The sequence below is a fragment of the Melospiza georgiana genome, chromosome 19, assembly GCF_028018845.1.
Source record: "Melospiza georgiana isolate bMelGeo1 chromosome 19, bMelGeo1.pri, whole genome shotgun sequence".
Lineage (NCBI taxonomy): Eukaryota > Metazoa > Chordata > Aves > Passeriformes > Passerellidae > Melospiza > Melospiza georgiana.
The window spans coordinates 5,639,245-5,665,509 of NC_080448.1; the positions used below are offsets into that span (position 1 = coordinate 5,639,245).

A 26,265-nucleotide genomic window follows, 5' to 3' on the forward strand; every position below is an offset into this window, starting at 1 on the left:
GTTGAAGAAAGGCACCATCAGGAAATAGCCTGACTGCAGAGAGCCAGGTGTCCATCTGGCTGACCTGGAAGGGTCCCCTGCAACCTTGTGCTCCATCACAAGCACTCACTGAAAACACATTCTCCCTCATTTGAAAAGCCTTTGGTGGATTCCATACATCTAAAAGCCACTCTCAGATAAAAATACACTCTTTCAGAAAAGGAAACACTAGGAGTAATAAAGACAGCTAAAACTGTACCCATCCATAGAGGATGAGCTCAAGGAATTTGAGGCAAGTCAGGTTAATTCAGAATTATTGTTTATGTATTCCAATACTCAACATGATTAACTGACTCCTCCCATAAGTAAAATAAAAGCTGCCAAGCCAAGCAGATGTGAATGAACCATAACAGCAAATTATTTCTTCCTGTTATTATCTGTTCTTTTCCTGGATCTCTATGACTGTGTGCAAACAATTCCTCATATTTCTGTATGCTGAGCATTCCTGCTAGAACCAGAGACAGACTAAGCTTATTCCAGGCTCACTCTTTGGTAGCGATTTATTACACTAACAAGTCACAGCACAAACTTTATCTAGTAACATCTGAGGGGGATAAATTAGCAGGCAGGGAGGGCAGGCTTTTAAGGATGCACCCTCATTTTAAAAAAATTGAAAACCCAGACCATTCCCAAAATACAACTCAACAGAAGCCCAGGGGAGAGATGCTCCCAGGTTGTATCCTGTGGCTATGCCAAAATTCACTCTGGGTGGGCCCCACTGAGGTGAGCAGTGTTCAGGGAACAGGTCCTGTCTCAGAGGACTTATGGTCAGGAGAAGAAAGGGGTAAAACAAGTCTGGAGAACATCATTCCATTGCTTGCCTGCTTCAGAAAGAACAGAGCCAGGTCTACCGTAGATTTTATAGTTTGCGGTGTGCCTTCTATGGCTGCTGCTTGTAAAATCATAAGTTCTCACTTGAACACTCTCCCCACGACGTAAAGGAGAAAATGGGAGCAAAAAAACTCATTAAAAGAGGGCAGATCCTCAGGTTCACTTTCCCCCATGTGTGGCTGCTGCACCACACCCAACCTAAATTTCCCACCTAAGTCATACACCTACACTACTCTCTACAGTCTACCTCGCACCCTAGTGGATTCTAGCATATTCTGGAATTTAGGGAACTTTCTTCATAAATGAGGGTCAAAGTCTGTCACAGACACATTTTATGAAAAATCCTTTTGTTAGGATCTTTTCTCCTGAGAAGTTGAGAGGCCTCAGGAACAAAATATAAACATTGATTATGTGCTGCTGTGGAATACAACAAGTGGATCTGTGATTGGTCTCATGTGGCTGTTTCTAATTAATGGCCAATCACAGCCCAGCTGTGTCTCTCTCTGGTCAGTCACGGGATTTTGTTATCATTCTTTTCTATTCTGCTCAAGCCTTCTGATGAAATCCTTTCTTCTATTCTTTTAGTATAGTTTTAATATAATATATATATATATATAATAAAATAATAAATCAGCCTTCTGAAACACGGAGTCAGATCCTCATCTCTTCCCTCTTCCTGGTGCCCCTGTGAACACCACCACAGAGTCAGTGCTCCCCTGGGGGTCAGAGCACCCTAGAGCAGACAGGGAAACATACCTAGTGCCCTGGGTTTCCACACTTGGTCAAAAAACTTTTAAAGTGAGTAGTAAAATTGAGGGCTGCTGTAAAATTCTTGGTGAGCTGGTGCCCTGTGTTTCCCCACCGATACCCCCCAGCCAACTCACCAGCACACGGTCCCCGAGGCGCAGATCCTTCTCCCCCTTTTTCACCGAGCCGCTGTCCGACAGGTTGGACCCGGACTCGTTGCCCGTTTTCATGGCGCTGTTGAGGACGCTCTCCCTCAGCGGGATCACGCGCGTGGACAGGGGCGGCGTGGCCGTCCCCGAGTGCAGGGACAAGTTCTGAGCCGTCAGGGAGTCCACGGAGGGCGCGTCGCTGCCCTCGGCCACCGGCTGCCGCGTCAGCTTGGACGGTCGCGTGAAGATGCCCTGCAGCGGCTGGCACTCGAAGTAGCGCACTCCTCCCACGGAGCCGTCATTCTTACCCACAGGGTCATCCAGAACAACCCCTGCCCACTGGCCCGGAGCAAACTGCGTTTCCCCGAGGTACTGGATCACTCCTGGCTTCACTCCGTTCACCCAGACGCGTTCGCCCACCACGAAGTCTCCCAGGAAATCATCGCCCACCTCGGCAACCTTCGAAGCCGACTTCTCGGTGCTGGCGGTGGATGTGGTGCCCTGCTTGTGTAAAGGGGAGCCTGTGGATCAAGGAAAAGAGGTTTTGGTACAAGGAGAAGTCCTAGAAGGAAGCCAAAACACCAGGAAAAGGCATTTACGGAAAGAAAACATCTGTTACAACTTAGATTGTAGGTGTACGCCCTGTGAGGATTAAACCTGAGTGATGCCATTACTTACACACCTTCTTCAGTGTAAATCTGCACAGATATTCCATCTGCTGCCCAGTTTCTGCCGGTCTCACAAAGAACACAAAGAAATGACCCTATGTCTTCATCCTCTTTACAGTACCTCAGCCCCCTCACAGCCCCAGGGTGTGGATAAGCTCAGAAGCACAGGAGTGGTGGTACGTGCTTAAGGACCAAAGGGAGCCCAATGAACTGCTGCTTTGCAGGAAGAAGCCAAGGTCATCCTTTTACCCCAAAAAATAAATCAAAATATATATATTTAAAAAAAAAAGTGTGAGGCACTGATGTTTCAGTACTTGGCACTATGAGAACCTCATAGTGTGTCCCACTAACTGCTCCTGTGGGACCACAGAGTGGCCTCCACAAATTCCCCATTTTTCCCAGCTCCTGCTGTGTCCTTTGCTGGAGCAAATGCAGCAGCAAGCAGACACCTGGGGCGTGTTCAATATAAACAGCATCTCTCTAAACAGGAAGCATCTATAAACCTTCATGCACAGCCCTGCAGGGTCACACAATGTGCATGGAACTCAATAAACTGGCAATAATGAGTGCCCTTTTTCCAGCACCAGCCTCCCAGCAATTCTCTGCTGCCTGGGGAAGGAGAAGTGCAGGTGATGCTGGTATGCAGTGTTCTGCTCACACTCTCCAGCAGAATCTTGACAAGCAAAACTCTCCATAATACAAAAGGGGACCCTTAAATACATGGCAGGTGCCTGAATGGGAACAGAGTCAACCCAAGCAAATGAGACAGCAGTGACCCAACTCTTGCTGACCCCATTGTCAAACCCTCCTATCACAAACTTTGGGCTTTCAGCCTGGGCCCCAGGCAACAAATGACAAGGACATGAGAACTTCATTAAAACTCTCTGAGGGTTAAAGGGGGAGTGTGAGTAAAGCCCTAAAAGAAACCACAACAGAAAGTGAGGAAATAAGCTTGTAAAATAAGATCCAGTAAGTCACATACCATGGACCTTCAGCCATCCTCAGCTCCCAACAGCCCTGAGGTGCCAGGTGTGGTTCTCCCACACAGCTGGCATAGGGGGTGTTTGCAGGAGGCTTGGTCCCACATATCCTGTGCTCAGTGAAACCTCCCTGGACTCTTCAGCCCAACTTTCAACTGAAGTTTCTGGGTGCCACCAAACAGAAAACTCTAAAGCACAGCCAGGAGAAAATTTTTATTTGCTGCCAGAGAAGGCTGGCAGAGGACACCCTGAGCAGCTGCAGAGACAAACCAAACTTGAGTGCTTATGTGTAATGAACTGTGAAACTTGTTCAGCCTCAGCCATCACTGTGGCTCAGTCCACAACACTTCTACAGCTCTTCCACAAGTAATGGGCCTGACAGATCAGGCTCAGCTCCTAGAAAGAATGAAAAACATAAAAGCTCTCAAAGCAAGATACTTGAAAGCTTTGCTAGAGGTCTAGGAAAGAGGAAAGAAAAGAGCACCAGGGCAATAGCATGAAGAACTTAGTTCCTGCTAAATCATGTGTGTTGTGAGGGATCAATCTTGACACTTGGGTTCTTATTGGACTCCAGAGTCAACACTTGACAAATTTCTATGGCCACCAGTCTGGGGGCCCTGGAAGCAGCACTTCTGCTTGGTCTGAACCTTGTCTGGACAAGAAGAGAGCAGCAGTTAAGGGGTGATTGTACAAACTCCTCTCACAAACAGAACTATCTCCAACAGCTCACTGGGCTCAGTGGGCTGGGGCTGGAACAGCTCTTGAGAAGATCAGCCAAAAGGGACATAACACATGGGGAATGTTCAGGAAAATCCCATGATGGGCACAGGAAGGACAGTAAACAGTGTCCCCAGCTGTGTGAATACTGTTCCCAGCTGAAAATGTTGGTGGCAACAGAGACCATGGAGCTCCCAGCAGAGCTCCCAGGGAGAGCCTCCTCCTGGATTCTGGACCCTGCCTTGGAAGTTTCCTCAACCTCATGTGTTCATCAAGAAGTTTTGGGGGCTTTTGGGCAAGTTTCTGGCATTTAAGCTTGTGCCACTCTCAGTTTTGTAGGACAGTACACCAAGATGAGCTCCATCAGATGGACAGCATTACATCCAAGAACCAGTTTCACCTTAAAAAAAAATTAAACCCAAAGACTGTAAGGATACTTAGAGCTTTTGATCTTTACAAAAGACTTTAATAAAAAGAAGTGCGAAGGAAATAGGGCTCCATCCATCTGAACTATAAAAACAATCATAGGCAGAAAATAAGGCCACTATTGTCATTTCAATGCTTAATAACACAAGATAGTAAAGCAGTCAGCTTAGCAAGTTACATTTTAAGAAGCTTCAAGTTAAATAACCAAAGCTGGCTACAGGGGTTTATCACCAGCAAGGTCTGCGATGGGTACAAGAATAAATTAAATTAGAAACGCAAATTACACCTCGGTTTTGTGCTTGGCAGAGCACCCTAACACACAAAGATTGTGCCACTGACATGTCTGTGCACACATACCCACCATGCCAAGGACAGCCACACTCGACCTCCTGTACGGGGAACTATGAGCACATAAAATCTGGGGGGCTCTGCTACTCTACTGAGAAGAGATCAAAACTGTTTTTCTTGACTTACTGAGTATGAGTTTCAGCACAGCTCTTGATTTCAGGTGTTAGTTAATGGTCAAGGTACAGGTCATTTGACTCTCACAAGCACCTCTGCAATGTGGCTGGGATAAGCAAACCCTTCAGCTGCAAAGCTCAAGCAAAGAAAGGCAGGAAGGCTGCCCAAGGCTGAACAAACAATGCAGCAGGATTTAAAATTGCATTTAGACTCACTGTATTTCACTGCAAGAGTAAACACCTTCAAAACTGACTTGGACCAGCAAAAAAAAATAAAGAACAGTTCATTGGATTCCTGGTGCAACACTGTCCTCCCCCAAAAGCCAGAATTTTTGTGGAACTTTACACACTCTTGTTCATTTTAGGTGCCTGTCTGATAAGCAGGTATGCTGAACTACAGTAATTACATCTCAAGGAAACAATCTCATCCCAGGCTTCTGAGCAGTGCAGGCAGAAACATCATTATTCCTGAGCATGAGGTGAATTATTCAAAAGCACAGGATGTAAATAAGGAACTGCCTGAAGGTTCACCTTGTTTATTATGGCCACGGTGTAGAAACTTGTGTTTTTCATGGCTTTCATTACCCACATATGAAATAATAACCACAGAGCAGCTAATGGCTTTGGTGCAGGAGGTTTTCAGAGAAACCAAGAGCAACCATGATCAAGCTGAATTCTTTTCTCTTGGCTTTTACTAACCCACCAGCTAGATGGCAGACAGCATCCCAAGTAGTCCAAGCAGACTAAGCTCTGATCCTCCCAGGTAGGTATCTGGTCACCAGCCTTTCAGAAGGCAAATGGAGCAATGAGTAACTTGACTTCAATCCCATGAGTACCTTAGGAAAGCCCAAAAGTGAGAGCAGCTGATGGCACTGCTCCCAGAGAGCTGACATTGGCACTGCCACTCTCCTGGTACCTCTTACAGCTGAAGGGAAACCCACCCAAGAGGATTGCCATGAAAGAGTCCTGAGATTTTCCAGCCTAAAAAGGAGTTGGTCTATTGGTCTGTGTCACTTGGATTTGCTGATCTGAAGAAGAAAAGCCTTCCTGTTCTAGGCAGACTCCCCAGAGAAATGCCAACAAGTTCCAAAAAATTCGCTAAGAAAAAAGTTCTAAGAAACAGCAAACCAAGGGTACAGATCTCAGGTATGAAATAGAGAAGAGTTGCACAAGAGAAACCCACCCAACAGAACAAACTGGGTTCTTTCTACTCCAGCCCTGGTAGTTCCTGCTGATGCCAACCAAGAAGCCACAGGAGCTCTCTGAAGGTCACTACTGGGCTCCAGCTCAGCAGCTCACCTGGAAGCCAGAGATGGGGAAGGCTCTTCCTGCTCCAAGAGGATCTCCCTGTGCTGCTCTGTCCAGAGCAGACCTCACCTGCCAGCCAGGACCTCCCCAGCAGCAGCTGCCCTCCTCCTCTCACTGGGACCAGGCTCCAAGACACAACAAGCAGGATCTCCTCCACTCAGGCTTTCCAGCTTTACAGCCCCATTGTGTTCATTAGCTGGCTCATTCTTTTCAGATTAAGTGGGTTTCCTGTAGGTCACAGCTTCCAGGGCTGAGCAACAATATGTAAATCAGTCACACATAGCATCCACTGCATGCACACCTTATCCAGCTCCAAATCTCTGCCTTCCCTTCCACATCAGCCACCACCGTGGCAAACCTGGTGCTTAGAGCTCTTCCTGCATCCCACCAGTTTTAGGGACCCACACTGACAGGGCACCAGTACTTCAGGAGCCAAATTCCCACCAGCCAAGAGCTGGAGAGGTTAAAAGTTTAACTCAAGTCTCAGCCTGTTCTCAGGGCTCTTGTTACCGTGTCAATGAAAGCCATGTGTCCAAAATCCCTTGAAGCACAAGGGCTTCTGCAAAAAGGGCATGGATTCTTCCAGCTCTTGGAAACTGCTGTAGGAAGGAGTGAACAGAAGCTTTGTACAGTACAGAAGCGAGAACCCCCCCTCAGGAAAGCCCTGGAAACTGAAGTGGGAGAAAGAGAGCACAGGAGTAGCAGGAATCCTTTCCCTGCAGGATCCCTGACATCTCAGCCTCGTGCTGTGTTTCAGTCACATCCACTGAATCCATCCATCCCCTCACTCCCTGCACATCCTTTAACCTCCCACAGCACTCCAGTTGCTCATTTCTTCACACCAGGCAACTGAAACAAAGGGGAAAGGAAACTTGTATGTAAAGGGGAGGAGGGAGAGGAAGGGGAGAGCAGTTCAGTGTGAGAGGCAGTGCTCAGGGAGTGCTGCCCATGGATTTCCTACTCCCTGCAGAACCCTTTTGTGGCCTGGCTGCTCCCAAGACACATGCCAGGCACCACAACTGCCAAAGGGCTCAGAAATGCAACAGCCTGTTGTGTTGCCATGGGAATCAGGAGACAAGCAGTTAATTGATGAAATGGAGGCACACTAGATTTAAAAGAAAGAGGAAAGAAAAAACTGCAACAAAAAAATCCAAAAACTCAACCAAAAAAACCCACAAAACCACATGCTCAAAAAAACCCCAACAAAACAAAACAAAAAAAAAAAAAAACCCAAAAAAAAAAAAAAACCAACAACAAAAAACTAAAACCACAACCAAGGAAAAGAAAGAAGAGAGATTCCAGAGTAGTGTCTCATGTCAGGAAGGAGGGAGAAATAAGCACAAACATTATGTTCACAGAAGAACTTTACAGTGCTCCTAAAAGAGGTCTTTTTTTCTTTTGTATTTTAATTTTCAGAGGTTTTTACCTTCAAACATCACAAGACATGCAGCACAGAGCTGCCCACCCAATCCCAGCTGTGTTCCCTCTCCATGGTAAATCAATAAACTTCTCATCCACCACCCAGCACCAAAAGTGCCCCAGCCTGGCAGAGCTGCCACTGGCACCAGACTGAAGACATTTCACCCTCCTGTCACTGTCCCCTGCTGTAGATGCCACTGACCTGGGATGGGGCAGCAAGTTGTGCAGTCTGTCAGCATCTCAAAGTGCAGCCTTGCAACCAGACTGGTCAAAAAAAACCCTTTTGGTACCAGCTCTGCTCCTCCCAGCCCGGGCAGGGCTTCAGGACAGTCCTGAGACCAGGGGACTGTAATGCCCATTTCAAGCCAAGATTTTGTCACTTGGAAAACCCTACTGCTGGCCACAGGGGTGCCAGCTCAAAGGAATAAGGGCTGGTTTTACTGCCACAGAGATTATTCAAGAGCCTTGGAGCACTGGAGCAGCCTGGCTCACTGCTCAGATGATGAGGTGGGGATGACACTCAGACACTGTCCCTGCTCAGAGCACCAAAGATCTGTGGTGGATGATAATACCCCATCCAACAGCCCACCACCTGTGGAAACCCAGAGCACACAGGGGATATTTTCCTGTCGGCTCTGGAGTGCCCTGACCCCCAGGGGAGCACTGACTTTGACCCTCATTCATGGAAAAAATTTCCCAGACTTCAAAATAAAATAGAATCCACAAAAGTGTGAAATAGATTACAGAGAGCAGTGTAGGTGTATCAAGTGCTGAGAAATTTAGGTTTTGGGATTTTTAGTATGGTGTGCATGGAAGCAAGATGGAGGGCACAGGGTGTCATCCTGGGTTTCTTCTTCATGCTCCTTCTTCCTTCTTCTCCATGGGTTTGGGTGGCATTTTGTAATTGGGCAGAAAAGCTCCCATTGCAGCTCTTTGGGATCAGTTATTGGGTTAAAAGGGAAAATAATCTAGGTGTCAGTTCTTAATTGGATAGTTTAGTCTTAAAAGACCTTGTAACAAGAGATTGTTGGCCATTTTGTGCCTTCTAATGGAAAGCTGCAGAACTCACAGCAGTGAGACTGTTTTACTGATAAGAAATAATAAACACCTGAGTGCAAACATGAACTACTGTCTCAAGTGCCTTCAATCCAGACCCAGGGAAACCTCAACGGGAACCCCCACAACCACCCTCCACTGTGGGCTGGAGAACAGCCTGGTTTTGTCCCTACAGCCACAAAGCTCTCAGTTCCTGGTGCAGTGGGTTTTACTCACCCTTTACACTGCAGTTACTGTGAGCTTCTCTGGCTCTGCAGTTCCATTTCATCTGCAAGCACAACTCTGCAGAACTTCACTGAGGGAGAACAGAGCTCATCAGAGCTCCCCCTCGCAGGAGGACAGTGCAGAGCTCTGCTCCCCACCACCTACAGCAGCTTGGCTACTGGGCAAGAGAGGAGGATGCACAACTGCTGCACCTCCAGTGCAGGGGTCAGGGATTCTTCCCTTGGCAGCAGCAGCAGCAGCCACACAGGCACAGATTCCTGTGGGAGAAGGGCTGGTGCCTGCTGCCTCCACAGCTCTCACTGATGGTGAGCCCTTGCCACAAGGAATTTCTAGGTTACCACATGGGGATTTGAGCTTCTCAAAGCAACCTGGATTACATAAACATGATGCTGTTGGCAGTCAGGTGAAAGCCAGCCCACTGCCACATGGAAATTCAAATTATGGGGCACAGCAAGGAAGCAGCTGTTTTCTGCAGGATTTATCACAGCCCTTTCACACTGCAGGGTGAGGCAGAAACAGAGAGGGAAGAGGTACCTGTAAGAAAAAGCAACACTGTGCAGACAATAGCCAACTGCCTGGCAGCACACTGTGGGAGGAAGGAGCCCCAGAGATTTATGGCTGACTGGAAATAAGAGCTGAAAGCTCTGCAAGTTCAAAGCTGAAAGGTTGGGGCCAAGATCTGGCACAGAGGCAAGCTCTGCATCTGGCACCCTGGAAATCTATTGCCCTGCTGCTCCCAGGAATAACCCCAATGGATATTAAAATCTGACACAACTTCAGCATCCCTGTGTTCAGCTCCTCTGAAGGGAGGAGGCACATCCAGAAATAAAACTGCAATGAGGAGGAAGAGAGTAAGAATGAGAATTATGAATGAGAAGCAAAACCCAGTAAGGAGCACTGCAGAGATGTCTTGCACTGAATGGAAGGAGATGCCCATTGAGACAAATATTTGCCTCCCAAGAGGCAGCTGGGAGGGCAGTGAGCCTGACACAGACACCCCTAACAAAGGCTTTCTTATAAAGTCTCATTCAAGATGCTGACTGGTATAAAATCTGCCCTGCCCCTGGCAGGAGGCACATTCCTGGTGCCTGCTAGAGATGGAGGAGGTGGGGAGTTACCAGCTATGCTAGATCAAATCCACTGTAATTCTGAAAAGAAACAAACAGCAAAGCTATATATTTATGTGTGAGGATTTAAAGTTTTTTTTTTTTTTAATAAACAACAGTATTCAACAAAATACGCAAAGTAGATTGGTTTTGGCAGTACAAGGGAGGCCAGTGACTAGTAGAAAATGCACAAGGTTTCTTTCACTGAGGGATAATTACCTTGCAGCATATGGCTGGATCTATTAATCTCAAAATTGCAGTCTTAATTTTTACATAATTATTATTTTTAAAACCATATCCTTTCAACATTCACTTTTCAACACTCTAGTTTAACATTTTTCAGCCTTAAAACAGGGTCTATATATCACACGTCTGAAGAAGCACCCTGTTTTCACCAGAAACAATGAAAACAAGAATCCCACAACTTTAACAGCTTTGCAAGTTTAACAAAGACTGGAGCACCCATATCTTCTTCCTCAGCATGTGCCACCCCTCATCTCTAGAAATAACATACAAAACTAGAATTTAATATGCAAAACTAGAATTTAATGAACACCAGTTAGTATGTTAAAGTAACCCAGGGTGTATTACAAAATAATATTCTCCATTCTTCCTTAAATAATAAAATCACTTCCTTAAACAATAAAACCTCAAACTAGAGAATATTCCACATAGAAGCATTACTCACTTTATTCACCATAACTTGTTCTGACAAGAAAATACATTTTTCTATTCCAGCAAGCCCTTAGCTCTAAAGCCTCACTCCGTTTTGTCCCAGTAGCCCCACAGCCAAACTGGGTTTCCTCCCACTGACCACTGCAAGCAATGAAAGACTTAGGGGCAGAAAGGAGAATCAGAAAGCAGCCCAGGGTAACCTATGAGAACAAAAACAGGAGCAGGGGAGGGGATACTCACAGGAAAGGCTCCTGCCATGCACAGGGAGCCTCCTTCCAGGGAATGCCCAGCTCACACTCACCCTCAGCTGCAGTGCTGCAGTCTCACAATGTGTTCACTTCTCCACACAAAACTAGCACAAGGCTGATTTCTTGGAGTCTTTTCTTTTCAAAGAAGCATGGAGAAGCTCGAGGAGGAGCTCAGCCTGAACCCCCATGCCCACAAAGCCCAGCACACACACGTGCACAGCTGTCTGCTGTTCTTTGGCTGTGGGAATCTGCAAGGCACAAGTGTGGTTTGGGGCTGCTGTGATGGAAGTGAGGACAGCTGCTCTCACTGAGCTGATCCAATGACAGAAAGAAAGAAAAGGAGGCAGACACAGGTCTTTAATAAGACATTTATAAACCATTTCCCAGGCAGAACACTGGCACTAGCACAGAGGGAGAGCAGCAGTCTTGGGACTGTTCTGAACTGGAGAAATTTTTCTTGAGCACCAAACAGTGTAAAGAGCAGCCAAGTAAAGCATAGTGCTTTTCCCCCACCAGAAGAACTAATTGAGCATCAGGGGTTTGATATTTCACAGCCTTTTTACATATTGGAATTTTTCTCAAGCATCATTCCCACACAAAACCCACTTGGATGGACCCTGGGACCATTCCTGCAGCACCGACTGAGAGGAGCAGCCAAGCAGGGTATTGCTCAAGCAGGTGCACACAGAATGACACTGCCTTAGTCATTCAGGAATGATAGCATTAGCTCAGTCCCAATCAAAGGGAGAAGAGAAGGCACCAAAAAAAGAGCCTGGCTGTGGCTGGACGCCAATTATTACTTTCTGATCAGACTGGAGCCAGTTTAGGGGATCTCTGTACTGGGAACAAGATGCAGGAGGAGTTGCTGTGTGTGCCTAACTCAGGGTATTTATTCACTCACAGGGCATAACCTGAGCAGCCAAGCACACGCAGATTCACTGTACCTCTAACAATACATGGGAAAGAAAAGCTAAATGCCAGGAGAGAGTCTAGTTTGACTCCAGCTTTGGCACACACTGCCTGTGGGCACAGGACCCACTCCAGCCATGGAACAAGCATTTTAACCTCTGGTATATCCTCAGAGTGCTCAGGGATTCACTCCAGCTGTGGAATAAGCTTATAACCTCTGGTACATCCTCAGAGTGCTTAGTGATTCACTCCAGCCATGGAACAAACATTTTAACCTCTGGAATATGCTCAGAGTGCTCAGTGACCTGGCTACCCCAGCCAGGTCAGATTAGCTCCAGAGCAGAGCAGGATTTTCCCTGGTGTGACAGGTGAGGAGCTGTGCCACTCACACCTGTGCTCCCTCTGCATTCCCCCAGCTCAGGCTCAAAGCATCCTTTATTTGGTACATTTTTGCAGCACCTCAGGCAGGGAGTGCTCTGCTGGCTCCAGGGAATCTCCCCTGATAAGGGCCAGACATGTAGAAATACAGCACAGCACTAAGATTTTCCTCACTCCCCTTCTCCTGACAGATAACCACTTCTCATTTCTACCTGCTGAATCTCAGAAATATTTCTTTGGTACAGCCACAAGCTTTTCTCTGACTTTCTGATTTTACTTTGCTCTGCTTCCCTCTGGCAGGAGTTGGAATAATCTTCACAGCTCTTTACAAGAGCTGCCAGCCTGCAGCCACATTTCCTCATGCCCTGTCTGCAGCTACTCTTGAGGGGAGAAGTAGAAAAGCTTAACACCTGACATATAAGAGTGAGGGATGATGCTTTTTTAGCTCCTTTTCTCTATGCTGGTTTTCAGTGTTACCAGCTATGCTGAGAAACAGCAGAGTTTGAGCCACTAGGATGGCACCAGCAGACAGACAAGCACATTCTTTCTCCCTTGGATGGAGGTTTTTTCCCCTCCCCAGTAGAAACACGACATCAGTACAATTACACCATCTCTTTGAGTCATCCCCCTGAAACAGGGAGATTCCTGCAGCACCCCAGAATCCCAAAGGAACTGCAGCAGAGGTAAAAATGACCACTGCCAAGCAAACTTGGGCACAATCCTGGGGCTGCAGTGTGCTAAAGACAGCTTTGATTCATCACTCCTTCAGCCTTTATTCCTGCAGCCATACATCCATGCACAGAGCAGGCTGCCCAGCACACAAAGGGCTGATTGTACACAGCTCCACACAGTGCAGGGTGTGCTGGGCTGGCTTGGCTTTGCCTAATCTAATAAAAAGGATATTTGAGAGCAGATTAACACTGAGTCATCTACTTCATTCCAAATACCTGGCTTTAACAGCTAAGTATCCAGCTCAAAAGGCAATGAGCTGCACATGAACAGGCATCATTGGCAGAAAAGCCAAGTCACCTATTTGCAGTGGATGTCTTTTTTGTTTGTCTTTTTTTTTTGAAAGTAAACATGACCATGACCCAAATCTGATCCTAAAATACATGAGCTATGACACAAACACAGCAAGTGTTCTCAAACCTAACGGGGCTAAGCCTCAGTGACCACCAGAAATGACATCAAACACCACTCCATGAGTGGTGGTGGGGAAACTGATGATGTGAAGTGAGATATCACAGATAAAGCTTGGGAGGTGATGAGTTAGGCTGCACAGAAGACTGAGCACAGGCCCCACTGGGCACCCTGAGCACAAACTCTGCTCCATTCCCAGTATATATTACTGGTATGAAAGACTCACATGTGGATTATGACTCTCTCTCATGCCACTTCTTCATCACTTGATCAGATGATCAGTTTTAGGCTTTTATCTTCTGAACACCCAGCCAGGACAGAGTCAGTCACTGAGGATGATACCCCCAAGCCCTTTTGAGAGTTCAGAATTTTCTCATCATACCATCTTCACCTGAAATTCTTCTGTTCAAATCTCCATCAAACCCTTCTAATTTCTGACAAGATTTTTTTTCTGAGCAAATACCTCCAAATAAAATATTCTGTAGGAAGTATTTCTGTGAAATTATACAGCAATGCAAAAGGCTCCTGAGGTCTTCAGGAACATGAATCCTAAAGAACTGTGCAGATTTAAGTGTGAAATAAGACAAGCATGAGCAGGACAGAAAGTTACCCTGTAGCTCAGTGACTGCACACCCTCAGCCAAATCCCAAAGGCAATGATGTTTACAGACACAACACTTCAGGCAGTGGAAAGGAAGTGGCATCAGAGAGGGAAGCTGCTGCTCCTGTGCCAGAACTGGGAGGACAAAAGGCGAGAAAAATCTGCTGGCCAAGATAACTTCCACTTTCACCTCTGACTTACAGGATGACATGGACAAGACCTACTTCTTTAGGTTGTCTTAGGTGTAAAACATGGGTAATACTTGTAATAATTTGTCACACCTTTCAAGCTTTACAGGAGGTGCTGAGGCAGTCAGAAAGGTTTCATGTGTGCACAGGAGCTTATAATTACAGAGAGTGAGAGTGACCTACAGCTCCTGCTTGGCAGGAATTCCTCAAGCAGGCTGGGAGCAGTCCTGCAGCAGAGTTAACTCCTGCTGCTCTACAACTGCACTACCTCACACAAACTAACTCCTGAACCTTGGGGCAGGTTCAGCTTTTAAGAGGAACTCATGGCTAAGTCCATCACTGCCTTCCTCTGAGACCATTTAAAAGTCCCCATTCACAAACATTTCCTTTCTCACAAAGAATTCTGCAGACACATGCATGGAGTGAAGTGCTCTGCTTGCATCCACAGTGCAGATGTAGCACACAGGACACATATTTACTGTGCTGGGAAACAGCATTGCCAAACATTTTGTAGCAGAGAGACCAACAACTGTATTTTGAATAGAGCTGCTGAAGTCACAGACAGCTCAGTTTTGACAACTCTTATTATTTTAGAATGAGTGTTGTGATAAAACAGTGTTTTCCTACAGTTCTCACTCCTGCATAAAAACCAGTTTCTCTCTCTTATGGGAACAAGATATTAATTTACTTACTAGCATTTTCATTAAAAAAGTAAATATCCTACTGAACTTAAAATAAATAGAGAATAATATTTGTATTCTAAATGTTTTAAGGCTTCTGTGGAGATCAAGTCACCTACCAGACTGCTTGCAAGGAGGATGCTCACATGCAGGGTCAGTGTGTGCTGGTTAATTCCAGCCTCTGGGAAATTTTATGTACCAACAGCCTGATGCCACTTTAATTCAGCAGACTCTCATCCCAAATCCATCTATGCCAAAGGGAATCTTTCCTTTAATTTCAATGAATATTGGCTCAGGGCTTTAATGATTAATCTGCTCTAGCTGGATTAGTGCAGTTTTTGGAGGCAGCACATGCAGGGGCTGATCCCACCCTGAAGCTGCATCCCCACTCTGATGGGCATAAGCACAACCACAGTGATTCCACTGCAGACACCCCAGCCCAGCTGAACAGGATTCAGTTCATTATATCCCAACCTCCATAAGCTGAACATCTGTGGGAAGCAGATTTTCTCTCCCTGCTGTTCTGTGAAGAGCTACAGACAGAGGGAGCAGGAGGGTGTCTGACCTCCATATGTCTTTGCTGTGTGCTCATGCCTCACCCACAATGAATGAGCTGAATATCAAGGATTAACTACAACAAATCCTTCTAAGAGTATCTAATCATTAAGACAATTAAAATCAGACTCACAGCTATCTCTATATGTTTCCTGTAAAGCTGATAAAACTAAGATTGATTCAATGCCCTTTTATACTGCTTGGAATGCTCTGGATCACTTCTTGGGAGAGGAACCCCACCAAAGGTGGTTCTTCCCTTCAGCAGGGGAACCAGAAAGGGTGGAGGAACCTCCACTTTCAAAAACCCCAGTACAAAAGGTATTGCAGAGTGCAGGATGGCAGGCAGAGCAGCTCAGGAAAGGCACATGAGCTGAATACAAGCCCTATGCAAACAGCCAAGCCAGAACACTTTGGCACATGAGGATGAGAACAAACATGAAGAGTCTCAGGACAGCATCTGTGTCCATGAGTGACTGGATTTGGATGGAGGGACATAACCCCCATTCAGGGCACTTCAGCCAAACCCCAGCAGTGATGAGGGGACACACTCAGGCTCCAATGATCCCTCAGCAGAGCTGCCCCCATGCCTGCTGCAGTTCCACTCCTCAGCTGCACCTCAGCCCTGGATCAGCAGAACAGCAACTCTCAGTTGCAGTTTTTCCTGTTCAGCCCCTGAAAACAATCTTCCTTTCTTTCAGATACCTGTTAACTCCTTCACCAGGCGACTGACTGCCTGTGCAGACCCAGATCCTGCAGCTCTGGCTGCTGATGGAGTGCTGATCTGCTGACACTGCAACAGAGGCATTTGATCCTCAAACACCTCCCTGGCACCTCATCCTAATTCCCCAAGGAACTGAGGACACTGTGTATACAGAGCCATTAACATAAATCACAAAATGACCAGGTTGGAAGAGACCTTCAAAATCATCACGTCCAACACAGCCCTAGCACCTCAGCTAAACCCTGGCACCCAGTGTCACATCCAGGTTTTGTTAAACACACCCAGGGATGGGGACTCCACCACCTCCCCAGGCAGCCATTCCAATATTTTATTACTCTTTCTGTGAAAAACTTCTTCCTAATATCCAACCTGTATTTCCCCTAGCACAGCTTAAGACTTTGACTTTTAAGACTGTGACCTCTGGTTCTGACAGTTGTCATCTGGAGAAAGAGCCCAACCCCACCTGAGCACAAACACCTTTCAGGGAATTGTGCAGAGAGCTCACCAAACTTCACCAATGACACATTTCCAGCAGGATCACTAATCCAGGCTTGCTGTGTGGATTTAATTGAGGACAGCACTCAGATGGGAGCTGACAACACCAATCACTCCATGAGGCCTGATGCAAAACAGCAAAACCAAATGTTTGCTAGCAATAATAGCAGCCTCTGGCCCTGTGATGTGGGGTCTCCTCTCTCACTTCACCAGCACACAACACCCCAAGTTAATATAAATCAAGAGGCACAAAGCCTTTGAACAGACAAGAATTAGCTCCCCATGTCTGTGCCAGTCAATCAGTTGCTCTGGACATTACAATCCTATTTCTTTTGTTGCAGGCAAAACAGTGGTTTAGTCTTTAATATTATTTGGGAATTAGAATTACTAGATTGATACAAAATCAGAGAGCCTCAGCAGTTTCTTGCAGCTTTATAAAAAAAGCCTGTGTTAAGATGCCACCAAACCACCAATAATTACCTGAGGAAAACCTACCCAAGTTCTTTCTTAATACTGAGGCATAAATTTCCCAGGAAGGACATCATCCCTCCCTCTGTATTTTACCACAGAAAATTCTAGAAGCAACAGAAATTCCTTCTTACTGCTATGCATCCAGCCAACTTAACTTAAAAAACATCCTGAGAAACTTGAGGTGTGAACAACTGATTTCCAAGTTAATTTCCAAGATGTTGCTGTTAACACTGTGGCAGATAAATAAAAAGGAATTAAGATTTTCCACTGGGAAAGAGCAAGGCAGTAAATGCACAAGAGAGCCAGGGTGGTGGTGAGATTGAGGATCCTCCAGCAGAACTGAGACAGGTACAGATCAAGAGAGACTTGGCCACAGAATGGCTGAGTGTCAAACTAGAAGCAGCCCTCAGAACATAATCACATTTCTAGAAAAGAAATTTTAAAGGAAAAGTTAACCCCCTCAAGCAAACTCAGCCCTGAGAGGCACAGCAGTGACTGTCCCCAGCAGGGACCAACCTCAGCCCCAAATGCACCCAAACCCCAAATGCAACCAACCAGGACCCAATACCCAACCCAGCCTTATCAAATCCTCATTACAGCATATTTTAGTTTAATTACCCTATGGAACCAGTCATCCCATTCTCCTTAATGGCCCTGGGAACGTTCCAGTCTGCTTCACTCTTCTTTTCAGTGAACAAAAGCAACACACAGTGTTTGCAGAGCAGACACTATGCCAACATGATTAGCCTTGTGCATTTATTCTTCATGAAAAATAATGCATGTACACTTACATGAAAACAGGAAGGCATTGCCAGGCTCCCAGCAATATCCTGTACAGTTTAGCTCTCAAAGCAAAGTTTTTGGCAATAAAACTAGGTAACTGCTGAAAAACAGTTTTGATATTGTTAGCCATGCCTAATATGAAATTCATGTGACAGATATTTGCACTTGCCCGTTCAGAAAGACAGGATCCATCTGTAAAACCCAAGGTCTCCTCTGGATTCTGACTGGATGCACATAAGTCTCACAGAAAACTCAATAAGTTTGGGCTTTCTTGCCTCCAGCACTGAAGTCTCAGTGTTGCCCAGCCCCATCTGCAAATACAAGTATTTCAGTTGTCCTCTGTCTTTTGCTAGATTTTTTAAATTGAACAAGAGATTTAAGAACCATAAACAAACACTAGAGCCAGCTGACAGCCAAATCAAGTATGAAAGGCAAATTTCTGCTCCAACCACATCACTCTAACACTGCTCTGAGCAGACAAAACCCACTCTGAAATGTGAATGCTTCTCTTCCCAGCAGCTTTCACCTGTTCCACCAGCTGGGAGGGCTCTGTGGGCCCATTCATCACAGCTTCCATTCTCTTTCCATCTTTTTCCAGGCTTTTCCAGGAGGAGGGTGGGAAAGGAACTGAGACATATGAGAAATCCAAATATTATACTGAGCTCTTTACCCATGACCCACACCTTTAGCACAGAAACCTCTCCTGAATGTGGGGTCAAGAGCAGTGACTTTACTTGAAACATGGGAAATAAGCCAACACATTTGTGGGAAATGCTCTCCTAAGGCAGCTAGAGATGAATTTTCAGTCTGGTTAAGGAAAATAGTTACTGGAAAGCAGCAGAACTTATTTTTTTCCATTGTTTCAGCTTTACAGGAGAGAAGGGAGGGGGATAGCCAGCATGGACATTACTCAAGGCTAATTTCTTCCAGGAGTCCATGTCAGCTGCCAGTTCCCCACTGACTTTCAGAAGAAATGGCAATTTCTGTTCTTTTAAAAAAAGCCCACAACCACAGCAAGCCAATGTACCTAACCCAGACAAAAGCTCTTATTCCTAAAGGCTCTGTGAAAGCACCAGCTCAGGTAAGGAGACACAAAAACTCTGCACTCAGGATATTCCATGAGCAGAGCTGACTCTGAATGTGTTTTCAGGAGAAATAACTCAGATACAGCATGTGTGACAAGCTGGCTCAGTGTGACTACAGCACATTTGGTCTCTGTAGAAACCTCCAGCCATGAACTGTGAAATTCTATAGAATTCACAGCATCTCCCATCTGCATTGACCCTTTTTCTGGTACATTAGATGTGAGCTGTCAAGAGTACATGGAAATGTTGAAGACGAATCTCCCTGCCTGGGAAAGGAAGAGAGAAATAAAAGACAGATAAGAGACACTTGAGTTTCTACAAAAGAATATGAACAGGACACTGGGGAAAAGAGAAAGGAGAAATCAAAGCAATTTGTGTATTCCAGAGTAAGAATAAAGGGAAGTGCCTCCACTTGCACCTGTGCAGACAAGGTTGATAAACTTATGGGAGGGGAAGAGGATCAAAGTGTGGAGCTTTTAAAAATTCATTTGCTAATGGCTCTGACATACCTTAGGTACAACTGGAGAACAGGCATCTTCTCTTATCATACAATCTGAAAGATATAATCCCCTTTTGGGTTCTTTCCCCAAGCTCCCAGAGCCAATGAACATCTCAGAGGCAACAGACTGGGCACTGCTGCAGTTTAATTCTGTGCTTTGTTAGATTTGTGGTTCTCTTCTGAAACTACATTTCAGGATTTTGATATTTCTATCCTCCACCCAGGTAGCAAATTCATATAGATGAGTGTTGCAGCTCTGAATTTTGTAACACAAACCACTCTGGTTTTCTTCCATCAAGCTCCAGAAAATACAGACTTCTCCTTTGGCTGGCAAAGAGGAGGGTAAGTGCAGAGGCAAGGAGTAAGGCAGCAGTTCAGGGGCATGTAATGAATTTTTGTGGAGTCAGGAAAAGCTTGTCAGCCTCCCAGGAAGCACCTTCAGTGCAGACACAGGTCATGGAGCTCATGGTGTCTGCAGGGCTTCTCAAACACCTCACACACAGACTCCTCCTTACAACTTTTTAAGACCTCATATAAAATCTAGTGGCCCAGATCTGACTAATCCCAGGAAATGTAATTAAATTAAATCCAGCTTCCACAGCCATCTACCATCAACTTCTTTGGCTGCAGGCATTCCCAAAATTAACATCAGTGCCTGCTATGGTTAAGGTTTCAGTGATGTGGACTGGCTCTGGAATAGATTTAAACCACTTTAACACAAAACAAAGAATATTTTCTATTGTAGTTTTCCCCTACCAAAGGCTGAATCTCTTGACTGTGCTGGGGCTGGGCCCCACATCCAGCAGAGATCTGCTGCTCTCAGAGAAGGGCACACAGGCAGGGCAGCAGGATTTTGGGATGCACACTTTGCTCACAGAGAGCAGCAAGAGGCAGCTGGCCAGAGTTTTGTGAGCTCTGCGGGAGGAAGAACATGTGTAGGCCATGCAAGGACACAGCTCCTGAGCAGGGCACTGAGAGAAGGTGCCACAGGTAACACCACAGCCCAACCCTGCTGTACACCCAGCCCACATTGTTTAAATAACCCCACTGTGCTCTGTTCTCACCTTCCAGGTAGGAATGGCTCAGAATGGCTCAGGAATGCCTCCACAATTTCCAAAAGTCCCCTGGACTATCCTGACAGGCAGAGGAGCAGCAGTACATCTGTCACACAGCACCAACCCACCATCACAAGACTTCTCTCCTTCTCCATGCCCACCTTTTTCCAGGAATAAGCCTCAGAACTCCTCAAGCAAACGTCAGAATCCATTTGGAGCCTCCCAGGGCACTTGGCTGCACATCCCCTGGTGGCAGATGGCTGGAGCTGAACAAGGCACAAAGGAACTCCAGCAAACAGGAGCTGCATTCAGCCCAGAGGTTGCCTTGACCCTGCCACTGCCTGACCCTTTCACACCACAAGACACACACCAACTCTGCCTGCTGAGATGCCACTACAAAGCCTCTGGGGTGAAGAGAGGCCTCAGATCCTTTGCCTCATTTTGGTGTTTTTCATGTGATTAAAATCAACTGAAAGCAACTCACAACATGCTGCAGTTATAAATCCAGACCAAAGCACCTTGAGAGAGCCACAACAGGGCAGAGACAGCCTTTTTAACAAAGTGAAATGAAAAACATGAAATACAAAACTCCCATCTGGAATAATAGATGCACACACTGGAGTTCAGGTTCATTTCTCAATCACAGTGTGGATCTAGTCCAAGATACAAATCCTGTAGCATTTCCATACAGCCTATAAGAATCATTACATTACCATGCTGTGTTACATTTTAAACCCTAAAAACTCCTCTTTGGGCCCCTTCTGCCAAGCTGTAGGGTCTGCTCTGACCCTTGGGCCTGTCTGCAAGCAGAGGGTGTTGTTCCATCAAAAGGGGATCACCTTCAGCAGCCACACCATTGTTTTCCAGTTGTTCAGTAACTGAGGGATCTCAAAGCTTGCTTTCATTTCAATCTCACTTACAGTTTCCATATCCTCAAAATCTTTTGCCAGACAATCATATTTATAAGGCTTTCCTGCTTTATCTTCCCCAACACCACCCACTCCACAACTTGCCAGTTCTGTGCATCACCTGGGAGAGGGAGCCCATTTATTCACCCTGGTACACTTGTTTTGATCCCTTAACCCACACACAGATGGGAATTTCACATCCCACAGAACACTGGCTCCACCAGCCCAGTGCCTCCAGGCCAGGCAGTCCCTGGGGCAGCTGATGCCCTGCATGGAGCCCTCACCTTCCTTGGAGCCAGTGGTGGCAGCAGCTGTGCTGGTCCCTGATGCCCGTCCCACAGGGCTGGAGTGCTTCCCAGCCCTGCCTGGGATCTTAAGTCCACTTGGTTTCAGCATGATTCCTCTCTCCTGTAGCTCAGGCTCCTGCTGCCAGTGTCTCCAGAGCTGTCCTGGGGTCACTGCTCAGGATTCTTGATGGTGCACCTCTTCTTCCATGGTCACACACCTGGGGGAGAAGAGCACAAAGAAATCAGATTCAGAATGAGCAGGAGAGCGTGGACCAGGCTCCCAAAAAGCAGTGCCCAGCTCTGTTCTCACAGCCCTAGGGGAGTCAGAACCTTTCATTTCTTCTCCTATAAAACAAGGGTGATCATTTCCCTCATCTCCATGATACTCTTTTTTTAATCAGTCTCAAAGTTGTGGGCCAAAGGTGAAACTTCCCAGAGCCATTAAACAAGTATTTAAAACAGTTTGGGATTTGAGTAACTGAAATGGTTTTGACTGGTTTTAAATCCTAAAGCCTCAGTTCAGCACCTGCCAAGTCTCTGTGGTGCTGTCAGAGCCCTGACAAAAGGCACCACCCTTCATGCACAGCCCTGGGTCTCATGGAAAGGAAGAGGAAAAGCTAAAGGAAATTTTGACCAATATTAACCCCCTTGACTAAAAACACTGTCTAGGATGTAAAAAGCTTTCCTGATTCTGCTGAATGCTCAGAGCAGCCTCTCCAAAGTGGCAGGGGAAGGAAGGACAATGCCAGTGTCTGAGATGGGGTTTTCAGCTCCATTCCTTAAAAACAAATCCAAAAACTTATCACAGAAAAAAAAAAAAAAAAAGGAATTTGACCCTATGGATTTACAAGAAAATTTGAAAAAAAAACCAACCAACCCCCCAAATTTCCTGAAACTTAAGCATAACTCTACCGACTATTTATTAGTGAAGTCACAACCCTTCCTTATGTCATTCCCTTCCCTGAAGGCAAATGGAATAAAAACTCCAAATTCCTTGCAAGGATGTTGCATCAGCAAGCACATTTTATGACAAGAAAGGAGAAATAAAGGAAATTACTAAGTTGTTAAAAGAAAAAAAAAAAAAGCAGTAACATTCCTAATGGATAAAGAAAAATAATAAAAAATTGAGCCTATCAGCCAAAAGGAATCTTGAGGCAGGGTGTCAGCAGGCTAGAATGTGGAGGAAAAAAAGGTGGCAGCAGAGTAAACCAGGGACAATGCCAACCTAACAGCAAGGAGAGCAATCCAAGGAGCAGCCAGACACTGGGGACACTTTCCTGGGCAAAGGAAAAGAGGCAGCACCCCTGAGAATCAAAGATTTACAGATGCTGCAAGGAGGAATTGCAATAATGGGATGGGAAATGATTGAGGCATGAGTAAGGACTTGAACAGAGGCTGGGTCAGAGCGAGCAGAGGGCTGGCAGGGCTCCAGGAAAAGCTGCAGGCAGACACAGAGGAGGGAAAACCACAAGGAAAATTCCAAAGCTGTATTCCTGAGGGCTCACAAATATCTAAAACACCAAAGTGCAGCAAGAGTCAGTCATCCTACATCAGCTTAAAGAGACAGAGAAAGGAGGGATCAGCAGAGACATCCTGGGAGGGAGCCGGAGCAAAAACCTGAGGGATCAAAGCCTTTTCCCCATGTGCCCACCAAGGTGTTCAACAGCTGGGCTGGGTTCAGACACCTGCAGATATTCAGGGCTGGATGCTCCAATCACATCACCCACAGCAGGAATAACAGACAAGACAAGAAACTCTTCCTAAGGAAGAGAAAAACCCAACCTTTCTGCAGCAGAGCTGGTGGGAACAGCTCTGAGCTGGACAGGAGGCTGCAGCAGCTTCCAGCTCTGTTTAGCATAAAACAGGGAGACAAGGAACTCAGTCTGGAGGTGAGAAACACTGATCAGCCAGGTTCCTGTTATCTGCCAAGCCATCAGATGTGGCATCTCCCACCCACTCCCTCTCACAGTGCACATTTTGCCCAGGGCTGGCTTTGATTTTACAGACAAACTTGATTTCTAACTCCTGCTGGCAGGTGATGTGCTCTACCTACAGATCTCCATCCATCCCCTCCAGCCTGAGAGTTTGCTCTCTCCACAACATGACTTACTCCTGAATTCACTCATTTCTTGATCCTACATTCTGGTTACAAGGTTGGATGGTGTACTCAGGATTATGCAACCTGGAGCTGCTGGTGCTTCCACACAGCTGGCTGAATTAACCAGGAAGATAAAAAGACACAGGGAAGGAAAAAACAACAATAGAGAAGAATTTAAGTACGAAAAAGTGCCAGAAGAATAAAAGGATTTTACAGTTTTTCAATATTCTGTTAGAGAGCATCTCTGGATCCTTAACTTTGCAGCCAGAACCACATAAACTTTGGGGAACAGTGAATTTAGTGTGTTCCTCTATATTTAGCGTGTTCCTCTATTTTGCTGCTCATCTTTGAGCAAACAGGAACTTCAGTTCATCCTCTCTCCACATCTCACTATCCCTAAAGATCAGCTGTCCCCTACCATCACAGGATATTGTGATTTTTCTGCTTTTTCTCAGGACAACTGGATATTTTTACACTGGGGAGAGAAACAACAGGAAGTGTATTCCCACCACATAAATATTTCTGCCAGGAATCTTTACACAAACACATTTGCTTTCAACACACTGATGTTAGAACCAAATGAACTCCACAGGCTGCTAATCATGCTCCCCTTGGAACAGACAGATGCTTTTATCCTGAAACACAGCCAGTTTGTGAAAAACACCAATCACTTGGTTTTAGAATTTTAAAAGTTTAATAGTAATAAAATGGTTATAAAAATAGTAATACAATTAGAGTAATAAAAATTTGGACAATTTGGATTAGGACAATATGAGACAATAAAAACAAAGAGTTATGGACAGTCTGGGTACCTGTTTCTGGGCAAAATAAGCCAAAAAAAGGACCCACATTAACAGAGGATTAACCCTTAAAATCAACAGCCTGTTGCATATTCCTGCTCATACAAGATGCATAAATTCCATTCAAAGAAAAGATTCTGTCTGGTCAGTGTCAGCTTCTTCCTATGAATCCTGACAGAGTCTTCAGGGCTGAGCAAGGTGGGAAGAGGTTGGCTTCTTCTGATATTGAAGCAATAAATTCTCTTTCTCTGAAAGATAGAGGTGTCCTGTGGCTGCTATCTCAATGAGAATACCTCATTCTTCTCTTTAAAAAGTATCTTACACAGCATAGTTTCTATTTTACCATTAAGTTATAACCTAAAACTATATTTAACACATTACTTAAGACAATTAATACAGCATCACTTTCTAACATAACACATATAATATTCATTTTAATATTTGCCAAAAGCCAATCATAAAATAGGCATTTTTCACACAGTTCATGGCCACACTCCCTGGGGTCAGAGATTCAAAACCTTCTCAAATGCCACTGGGAGTCAGAGCAGATGCCCTGCCTGGCTGTGCCACAGCCAGGGCCAGCTGCCTCAGCACACCCTGCACATTCATCACCACACAGGGAAATAAGGATGAAATGGAGTAAATTTTACTCTAAATGCAGTTTGTCAGTGCTACACAGATAAAAATAAATGTCTGGGATGCTTTTAAAGAAGTCTGAGCGTGCTGCTAGGGACAGATACTCCTTCTCTGTCACCAGCTTCTCCCCCACTTCAACACAAATATACATGAGCTGATTTTTAGGAAGCTCTGAACACTCAGCTCTTCCAAATGACACCATTAGGTCATCTTCACCACCCAGAGCACTGCTGCCTGAGCCATCCTAGTCCCACATTAGTTCCTGGCTGAGTGATGCAGCTTTTATGCTGCAGAAATATCCTTGGCCTGGGACACAGGCCAGCATCTCCACAGGGCACTGCCCTGCTCCATTAGAGATAACAACCAGCTCTGAGCTCCCATACAGAACCCTCAGCTTCCCAACAGGCTCTATTAGAGCCTTCCTGAAAAACCTACTTCCAGCTCTTCCAAAAAATCTCCTTCCAGCAGCAGAGGTTGAACACAGGCAGATATGTGATGTAAGAAACACATGAACCATCCCTCTTCCCTGGTACTGAAATCAGCCAGAATAGTCTTTAAGCTCTATCCAGAAACTTCAGGGGAACAGAAAATTTCTATTCTCTATATGATTTATCATTCCTGTATTCCAATCCATATTACCTGCACAAGCTGCACACTTTGCCTTCCTGCAAAACTTCATGGAAATGTGACTTTCTCCTGATACACTGTACAGAAAACCCCATCTGCTCCTATTCTCTGTGTTATTTATCATTCCCACTCCCCATATTACCTGCACAAACTGTACACTTTGTCTTCCTGCAAAACCTCATGGAAATGTGACTTTCTCCAGATAAACTGTAAAGAAAACTCCATCTGCTCCTCTGGATACTCCAGTGCCACCAGGCTCTGCTTATTTTGTTTTTATTTCCTTCACAAGATATGA

At 45.6% G+C, this 26,265-nt stretch overlaps 1 protein-coding gene across 4 annotated transcripts in view; it reads right to left on the bottom strand.

Moving 5' to 3' along the window:
- CLIP2 (CAP-Gly domain containing linker protein 2) overlaps positions 1-26,265 on the bottom strand; it is a 311,706-nt gene that overhangs the window by 258,659 nt on the left and 26,782 nt on the right. For all 4 annotated transcript variants that reach the window (XR_009115389.1, XM_058037407.1, XM_058037409.1 and 1 more), the window contains exons 2-3: positions 21,807-22,027; positions 1,755-2,287 (exon numbers count right to left, since the gene is read on the bottom strand). Coding sequence is in view for 3 of the 4 variants with exons in the window: in XM_058037407.1 (XP_057893390.1) it covers positions 1,755-2,287; positions 21,807-21,918 (645 nt within the window). In the remaining variant the exon portion in view is untranslated. The remainder of the gene's footprint in view (positions 1-1,754; positions 2,288-21,806; positions 22,028-26,265) is intronic.